This window comes from Danio rerio, chromosome 9 (assembly GCF_049306965.1).
Source record: "Danio rerio strain Tuebingen ecotype United States chromosome 9, GRCz12tu, whole genome shotgun sequence".
NCBI lineage: Eukaryota > Metazoa > Chordata > Actinopteri > Cypriniformes > Danionidae > Danio > Danio rerio.
The window spans coordinates 58,460,001-58,469,963 of record NC_133184.1 but is presented as its reverse complement, the minus strand read 5'-3'; the positions used below and the strand labels follow the sequence as shown (position 1 = coordinate 58,469,963).

Below are 9,963 nucleotides of genomic sequence, written 5' to 3'. Positions count from 1 at the left end.
ATAATCAGTTTATAACTATATATATTGTTTAAATTATTAACTATAGTAGGCTAATTTATTTGAAAGTGACATATTATTGTTTGCTTTTTATATTTTACAACAAAGTGATTTTAACCAAGTATGAGAAGATTAAGATCCTGAATTAGTTTATTACACTTAATCCAACAATTAGACAGTCTGTTATGTTTTCTTTGTGTATGTGGACAAATGAAAAAAGTCATAAGTGTCTTTAACCAATTATTTTTATTTACATAATTTGAGTTCAGAAACTGCAGAGATGTTAATATGATCGTTACGATTTAATAATAATAATAATAATAATGACTGAAATGGGAAACCATACTTGTGAAATTCAATAGGTGGCGATAATGCTAAAGAGTTAGTTACCATATATGGTTTGCCTAAAAATCGTGTGTCCTAGATTGTGTGTGCCTAAAACGTGTGTGGTTCTGCGGGCCTGCAGCTGGATATATCTCGCTTGGGCCGTAGATCTGACTGGATCCAAGTGACGCTCCTGCTGACTTTTATTTTGACGCTCGCTCGTAGTGCTGTAACTTCCTGCGGCTTCAGCGAATGTTTACAGTTCAGCGGCGGCGGTTTTAAATGAAGATGAGCAGCAAATCTGATTCAGACCTCGATGAGAGAATCGAAATATTAAAGCAGAAATATCTGCAGAGGAAGAGCGAGGTGAGGTTTATTAAAACACGCGAGTTTAAGCTCTGAGCTGCCGGGTGTTGATGATGTTCATCAGAGGTAACGTTACATGAACTGACAGGAGCTTTGACTTTCGCAGTCCACAGATTAGCCTTTCATTCTTATTAAATCATCATTTTCCTCACAAAACAGCGTGTTACAGGGTTATTTATTTCGTTGTTATGGAGGCTAGTGTAATACCTCTTTATATTTTTTACCCTTTGCTAATTTTAATTACTTTCTAAAAAACTAATGGCTGACATATATATATATATATATATATATATATATATATATATATATATATATATATATATATATATATATATATATATATATTCTTTATGATTTACAGAAAACAGAGACTTTAATATGACAATAGTTTAGTTAAAATTACATAGTGTTAATCGAGTGTTACAGTAGTTGTCATGTCATGTATTATTTAGAACAATCATTTGCTGAAATAATAAAAGTCTTCAATTATTCCAGATTGACCAAAACCCTCATTAATGGTCATCTGAAATCTTTATTTTATTGCCACAATCCTTCAAAAACACTAGATTTTACTCTGCTGACTAGAAGATTTTCATATGACATCACATTTCGTATCATGACATATTCCGTGTGGCAATTGCAGCTCAAAATAAGAGCTTTACTTTATTAGTTTAAGTAGATTTCTGTTGCATTTATTTCAGCATTTACTTACAGACATGCTGCTCTTTTCACATTGGACATACAAAACAATCGAACCTAATAATCCAGAAAGAGTAGAAGAAGACACACAAATAAAAGTAAACATATTTAAATAAGTAAATGAGCTACAGTTATCATAAAATAACTTCTGCAAGTAATCAAAGTAAATCTGAGTGTCTTATTTTTACAGTGATTTATCTGTTACGCTGAATGATGATGAACATTATTCCATGCATAATAATTACATTTTAGTATTATTTATTATATTTAGCACAATTAAAATATAAAGAAGACACTTGCATGTAATTTACGTTCTGTATGCTGTATGTATGATTTCAGTGTTTTCTGTGCATTTGATGTTTGTGTTATGGTGGTATGCAGTTTGCAGATGTGTGTGCGCTGTCATCAGCTGATGAAGGAGCTGCAGGTCAGTAGCGCTGTTGATTATATTTCTGATGATAATGATGATGAGGATGAGGAGGATGATGATGTTCGATCTGCAGTGAGGAGTCAGACACTCAGACAGAGGACAGATCATCAAACAGCTCTCCGGCAGGTCTACAGGACTCTCTATGAGCATCCTCAGAGGTCAGAGTTCTGCTGTAGTTCCTCTATAGTTAGTGTTATTGTGGTGATTTTACAGCTGTCTGCTTGCATTCCTGTAGACCCGACAGCGCTGAAGACCAGAGAACTGATGAAGAAGAGGATTTTCCAGAGCAAACCAACATATTCTGCACTGAGACAGGTTCAGTTCACTTCAGTTCACACATGCTGCACAGAATCAGGTTCACTTAAGGTGAGTTCGACATGAAGCACGGCTGCAGCCGGTGATCAACGAGATTAGCCGGGTGCAGAGTGGAAAATGGAGCCGTCAAGCCGCAAACTTCAGGGCTCAAAGTTGCTGCAGTCGTGACCGATCACATTGCGTGATTATTTATTTATTTGTTTATTTATTGCAATAACAACAAAAGATTTACAGTAGGGTTGGGCATCTAAGCTATAATGCCGATCCGATACGCATCTCGATACAAAGAATACGATCCGATATATTAGCGATACATTTGTGACATATTGCGATGCAACACTATACGATTCACACCCATATCACGATACAATGCGATATTTCAGCACTAATTAATTAGATCAAGTTTATGAGATGATGTGAAAGAGGATGCTGTGCCATTGAATGAGTTTGATTATTTATTAACCAAGCAAAACCAAGACTTTTTTTACAAACTGGCTCTTCTCTCAGAGCCAGAGTGTCAGTTTACAGTAGAGGGCCATTTTAGAACATATAGCACATATTATTTAAGTATTTTCAAGATAAACAGAATGTATAAGTGCAATATATATTAAAAAATATGTATATTTCACTCTTTCAACATAAATAAAATTAGCATTGCACAACAAGAATTGTGATTTAACTTTTCAACTATGAAAACAAGTTTTACAAAGATATTTTGCCACTGATTATTCAAAACTTAAGGTGGTGAACTAGCAGTGTTATGCTGCTTTGAAACATCACTGTCACTGTAAACAACAGGCTAATAAAAATATAACAAACCAGCAATCTTCTTGCTGTGAGGTGGTCAAACTACCCACTGTGCCACCGTGACACCCATTATTTTTATCATTATTATTATTAATATTATTATTATTATAATTAAATAAAAATTAACAGGAGGAGGTGTTTAAAACCTTGGTTCTCCGTGACACTAGGCTGAATATCTTTGCAGATGAACAATGCAATAGCATTCGTTATTGGCGTAGAGCGAGCAGAACTGTTGCGCACGGAAAAAAAACTTGCAATGCTTTTCTCACCACTTTTGGAGCTGGTTGAAGCAGTGCGAAAGCCGGGGATGCAGAAACACTGGAAGATGCTTTCACAACAACACCGTGGCGCCGCTTCAAGTGAGATTTCAGATTAGTCGTACTGCCCGCGTATTTTACAGATGCGCGGCACATTTTGCAAATTGCATCTGTCCTGTCATGTCGTCCATCCTTAAATCCATAATGTTGCCATACTTTAGATTTAAAACTCAGTGGGGAATATGTTTGTTTTGCTTCTCGCGCTTTCTGAGGGCGCTCCACTAGCTTCATCCGCACACCTGATACACTGAGTTGTAGTGTGTACACATCCGCAAATCCGTTGCTAAGGCTTACTTTATGTAGGTCGATTAAATTATGCGCCAAAAACAGGTCGACAACACTTGTTAATAAATAAAAAATACATTCTATACTAAAAATTTAAGCTGTATCTCGGAAAAATCGATGCATCTCGCAAAAACCGATGCATCTCGATTTGCTTCCAAAATTTCATTCATCCTCTGCTGCTCAACCGATGCACTCGCATCGTGAACGCGCATAACCACGTATCGATACATATCGGTTAATCTTCCCATCCCTAATTTACAGCACAAATAAAACAGAATACAGTCTCTACAAACTATAGTTCATTTCTAAACAATAAGGGAATTATTAATTAAATTTCAGTAGCCTATATAACAAACACATGAGAAATAAGGGGAAAACGAGAGAGCACGTAAAAAGGAAATAAATATCCCCGATTAGGATTATTTTAAATAATAAAAGCATTTTTAAAAAAGGATTTTAATCTAAAAAGATTTAACAAAAAGGCCAAAATAAATGAGCAACACTTTAAATGGAAGTTTCCCAGAAAGAGCAGGTACATCTGTGTCACTTTTAACGTTTCTGCATGAACGGCTTGACAGGAAATACAATATTTTATAATTACATATTTTTATATTTAATTAATTATTTTTTAACTTAATTTGTTAAGAAATCTTTATAGGAGTGTCAGGATCAGTGATGATAATTATTTTATTACATGTCTGTAAGACTAATTTGAGTTCATATTTAGGTTATTTACTAAAATACATCATTTATATCATTCATGGAGCTGAATACAGTAACTCATCTCTATAAATAGGCAGAATAAACCTGTGCAGACAATCTAGCCAGATTACTGAACAAAAGATGCTGCTGCAGTAAAATCTGCGATCTCTCTTAATAAGCATGATGTGTTCAGGATACTGAGGGGATCAAAAGTTCATTGTTTGTTTTGTAATTTGTGAGACGGAATCTGTCCAATAATAAGCCTGAAACACACGTGGTGGTTGTCATGCGGTGAACTCGGCCAATCGTGTAATATCAGTGTCGTCATCGCAGCTCCAGCAGTCGATCTTCAGATGCTGCACCGGCTGAATCAGTCGTCTGATCTCGGAGCGCTGTCGCCGTGCTTTTGATGTCACATGTCACGGTCACGTGGCGTCTGCAGCGCCAATCCAGACAACATTTATAACCAGCAAGCACAGCTTTAAGACAGATTTAAGACAGTTCAGTTCAAATACAGTATTTGCACCAAATAAGATTCAGTTCAGTTAACATATTCTGCAGAGAATCCGATTCAGTTTAGCTCAGTTCACATATTCTGCACCAAATCAGGTTCAGTTCAGTTCAACTATTCTGCAGAAAATCGATTCAGTTTAGTTCAGTTCACATATTCTGCAGAGAATCTGATTCAGTTTAGTTCAGTTCAGTTCACATATTCTGCACCAAATCAGGTTCAGTTCAGTTCACATATTCTGCAGAGAATCGATTCAGTTTAGTTCAGTTCACATATTCTGCAGAGAATCGATTCAGTTTAGTTCAGTTCACATATTCTGCAGAGAATCCGATTCAGTTTAGTTCAGTTCAGTTCACATATTCTTCAGAGAATCAGGCTTAGTTCAGTTCAGTTCACATATTCTTCAGAGAATCAGGCTTAGTTCAGTTCAGTTCACATATTCTGCACCAAATCAAATTCCCTTTAGTTCAGTTCACATATTCTGCAGAGAATTAGGCTTAGTTCAGGTGACTTCAAATTGTTTTGACATTTTGCACAGAGACAGGTTCAGTTAATTTCAGTTCAGTTCACACATTCTGCGCTGAATCAGATTCAGGTCAGTTGAGTTTGGTTCACATATTCTGCTCAGAATCAGGTTCAGTTCACTTTAGTTCAGTTTGGTTCACATAATCTGCACAGAAACTGGTTCAATTTGGTTAAATTCAATTTGGTGCACACGGAAACAGGTTGAGTTCAGTTGGGTTCACATATTCAGCACAGAGACGGGTCAGATGAACAGATCAATCTCTCTCTGCTGGTGCTCAGAGTGTGTGTTACTGAATCCTGCTGGTGTGTGTGCTTCAGATGTGACTCTACCCTCTGATCTGGGCCGTTCCTGCAGTCCGTCAGGGTTGACCAGCAGGAGGAGGCAGGAGCTGGATCGAGCCCAGAGTGTGTCCAGCGGCGCGGCAGCAGTGCACGTCTATCAGGAGATGCTGAACATTTACGAGAAGCTGCAGGTCAAACACACTCGTACACACACCTGCAGGAGTCTCCACGCTGAGCTGTTCTGTCATGATTACATGTGTGTTTGTTGCTGTGTGTGCTGATGTGTTTCTGTGAGTGTGTGAGATCTATTGTGTGTGTGTGTGTGTGTGTGTGTTTGTGCAGGCGGAACGGGTCAGTCAGCAGGCGTGGGCAGCAGAGCTGTGTGAGCGCGAGCGTGATCTTCAGCACAGAGAGAACACACTCCTGCAGCACAGCGCACACACACGTAGAGGAGAGGAGGACGAGCTGCTGAGACGCGTACACACACTGCAGCAGGTCCAGCATCACACACACACACACACACACACACACACACACACACACACACACACACGTCCAGCTGCAGCCTGCAGTGTTATTTGTGTAGTGTTATCTTGATGCTAAGATCCAGCAGATGTTTATTTGATGTTCTGTTGTTGCAGTGTTTTCTGTTGAATGAAATGCTGAGTGGTAATAATTAACCACCTGTGCTGACTCTATGATCAGGGTTAGGTTCAGGGTGAACTGCATGTCTTCATACATAAGTAATTACTGTAGTGAGTAGGTGGAACATGTATCTCTGTGGGGACGTGCTGTTGAGACAATATTCTGTCAGCTTGACTAGAACATTACTATCCACAACGTTGAGGGAATGCTCCCAGAAACATACTTTATTTATTTTCTTGTTGACGTACAGCAATATCAGCAGGAGACGAGTGAGTTGGAAGCGGCTCTGAAGCAGAAAACCAAGGAGATCAAGAGGATGAAGGCCAGCTTTCACTCCATGAAGGATCTGAACGACTCCATGAGGAGACAGGTGAGAGATCTGCCATCATCTCACAGGAACACAAATTATTGATAACGGTATAACTTCAATGTTAGTCCTCTTTCAACCTGCCACTATGCTGACGCACAGCCGCCTGTAGCTCCGCCCTCTTCTGAAAAGAGAACAGTCTTATTAGCATTTAAAGCGACAGTCACCAAGTCACAGTTAGGGTCAGTTTCAGAGAGCGTGAGAGCATTATCAGTGTGTATTCTCAGCTCAAACTCACAATCGAGAGTCACAGCAAAGACGCATTTGCAGATTGTAAAAGGGGCAGAACAGCTCTCTTTAATGTCTGTAATTGTGTAAAACAGATAATGTAAAGGTTTTTGTTCTCATTAATCGATTGTATTTTCCTTTTTTTGACTCTTGGTGGACCATAAACAGCCTACAGTCAGCAGCTCTTGGTTTATCTGTCTGTGAACAGTTGTGTGTGGTTGTGCTCGCGACATTGAAAAAATCTGACGCTTCAGTATTTTGTTTTTCTGCGATTAAATATTGCGATATGAATACAATTTAACCAGATTTCTTTATATGGCAAGACTTCCTTATTTTAGGTTGATTGGGATGATTCTTTCCCAGGGATGGGTTGCAGCTGGAAGGGGATCAGCTGTGTAAAAACTTGCTGGATAAGTTGGCAGTTCATTCCGCTGTGGCGACCCCGGATTAATAAAAGGATTAAGCAGACAAGAAAATGAATGAATGAATGAATAAATGAATGGAATGATTCTTAAGGGGATGGAGTTATTTGCATTTAAAAATAAAACAAAATTCAAGCATTGATGAATACATCAGAGCAAAGATTAAAGAAATGAAATAAACAGTGCGGCTTAGTTCCTTTAAAAATCCAGGGTCGCCACAGCGGAATGAACCCCCAACTTATCCAGCATATCCCATCACTGGGAAACACCCATACACACTCATTCACATTAAGGACAATTTAGCTTACCAAATTCCCCTATAGTGCATGTGTTTGGACTGTGGGGGAAACCGGAGCACCCGGAGGAAACCCACACCAACACAGGGAGAACATGCAAACTCCACACAGAAATGCCAACTGACCCAACCGAGACTCAAATTAGAGAACTTCTTGCTGTGAGGCCACAGCGCTGACCACTGAGCCTCCGTGTTGCCATGTCTTATACAATGGAAGTTAATAAAGATCAGTTTAACAATTGATTTATACAAGGATGTAGATTTTCCTTAAAACATATTTTTTGTATGTTTAGTAGAAGAATATCATGGAGGTCTGGAACAACATGAAGGTTTATAAATACAGTAAATCATGACAGAATTTACATTGTAATGTTACTAGAAGCATGCATTTGAACATATCTATAAGTGTTTTCCAGCTATACAGTGTTATCACTATATGCAAAAATGCTTTAATGACTTACTCTCTGTTTTACGTTTAATTGCAAATACAACAATCTGAATATTCTAAAAGTAGAAGCTGGATGAGGCTCATTTTTATTTATTTACAGCCATTCGACAGCTCTAGCTGCACTTTAAACACACAGAAGAGGAATAATAAAAGCGAGATCAAATGCAGATGAATGAGATCTCTGACCGACAGCGAGAGGAGAATACTGCGCTTTCTTCATCAGACGCTCTCATGCCCTAAAGGAATCTTTCAAAATGCCAGGCTTCAACATTCTGAGGTCACATTAAAATTTACCAGGCCTTAATCATTTATTATAGCTTTAAATGCATTTAATCCATCACACAAACCTTTCAATCTCAGTGAAATCTCTTGATTACAGTATGCCATATATATATATATGAACTTTTGTTCAAGTAAATAAATTATTTTTAATATATGTCTATATATATATATATATATATATATATATATATATATATATATATATATATATGTGTGCATTCCAGTGGTTGAAAAATAAATGTGAATAGACCATTTATGCTTCAAATGTGATGTGTGTGAAATCTAAAAGTAAGCGTCACTGTAAATAATATCTGTAATTTAGCCATTTTCCATATTTACCGACTCATCTTTTTATTTCTTACCAATTATTTATGCTTCTGAATTGCATTGTGGGATCTTGATCTTTCTTGTATATCACGCCACAGAAACTTTGTAATAAACTGCAGCACGTTTTCTTTTTGTTTACACATTTATTTCTCTAGATATTATTTCTTATACGCTATCTTATTATTATTTTAAACTACTAAAATGTCAGTAAAAGTCACTTTGTTAAACTGTAGAAATTGAATAGGCAAATGTAAAATAACACTATAGTCTTCATCATATTAATTATTCTATCAAAACATTATTCTATAATAAATCTGGAGGCTCTTCTGAATTTCTCAAGCAGTCACAGTCCTTAAAACACATGCAAGTTATACGTTTGTACCCTGTTATGGTTACAACTCCTGCTCAGCTATGAACTCAACTGGATATTGCAGATCCTGCCATGTGACTATTGTGGATGCACACGTTACGATACTGGTGCTGAAAGCACATATCCTGCTGCTCTAGCTGTTCTGTATGTAGAGTGTGTGTGTGTGTGTGTGTGTGCTCTGCCAGTGTGTGTGATGATTAACGACAGCTCGTTTGTGCAGCTTCATGAGGTCAGTGAGCAGAACCGCAAGCTGGAGGGTCAATCGCGGAGGGTTCAGGCCCGACTGGAGAACCTGCAGGTCAGACAAATCAATCAATCAATCAATCAATCAATCAATCAATCAATCAATCAATCAATTATAAATGAACAAATGAATGAATGAATCCAGTGCATTAGGTTACTCTGCTATTAAAGAGGTTCTAGATGGAGTTCTCTTCTGCAAATCAGCATATTGTTTACATTTATATGATTAAAATACATTAAAACTGGAATATTGTGTGTGTAAATATGACTGAAATATACTGTGAAACTGTACATGTGTTTTAATATCACTGTGTGTGTGTGTGTGTGTGTGTGTGTGTGTGTGTGTGTGTGTGTGCGTGCGTGCATATACGTGTGAGTTTGTGAATTATGTGTGTGTTTGTGCTCCTGCATGTGTGGTTGTGTGTGTCTGTTTGTTTTGGTGTGTGGTTGTGTGTTTGCCTTTGTGTGTGCATGCATGTTTGTTTGTCTGTGATTGTGTGTGCAAATGTGCGCATGTGTTTTTGTGTTTGTATGTTTATGTTATGTGTTGCATGTCTGCTTGTGTGTCTGTGTGTGTGTGCTTGTGTGGATGGTTGTGTGCGCATGTGTGTGTGTTTATGTGTGTTTGTACAGAGGAAGTATGAGTCCTTCAATACACACAGAGTCAGAGAAACTGTGGCTCCCAAACCCTGCAGAGCAGAAAAACCCCAGTCAGATAAAGCAGCGCCTCAGGTGTGTGTGTGTGTGTGTGTTCTCCACTGTGTGAGATCTGTGAT

The 9,963-nt window shown here is 37.9% G+C and overlaps 1 protein-coding gene across 2 annotated transcripts in view; it reads left to right on the top strand.

Annotated features, from left to right (window-relative positions):
- The first annotated feature begins 547 nt into the window (after positions 1–547).
- Positions 548–9,963, top strand: part of LOC100333807 (coiled-coil domain-containing protein 138-like) — a 20,328-nt gene continuing 10,912 nt past the window's right edge. Inside the window, exons 1-9 of one of the 2 annotated variants that reach the window (XM_073913386.1) lie at positions 548–687; positions 1,768–1,813; positions 1,890–1,974; positions 2,052–2,131; positions 5,597–5,751; positions 5,903–6,055; positions 6,456–6,575; positions 9,165–9,242; positions 9,821–9,919. In XM_073913386.1, the coding sequence (XP_073769487.1) occupies positions 604–687; positions 1,768–1,813; positions 1,890–1,974; positions 2,052–2,131; positions 5,597–5,751; positions 5,903–6,055; positions 6,456–6,575; positions 9,165–9,242; positions 9,821–9,919 (900 nt within the window). In that variant the 5' untranslated portion in view covers positions 548–603. Of the gene's footprint in view, positions 688–1,725; positions 1,814–1,889; positions 1,975–2,051; positions 2,132–5,596; positions 5,752–5,902; positions 6,056–6,455; positions 6,576–9,164; positions 9,243–9,820; positions 9,920–9,963 lie in introns of both variants that reach the window. The other variant, XM_073913387.1, reaches the window with a different exon arrangement.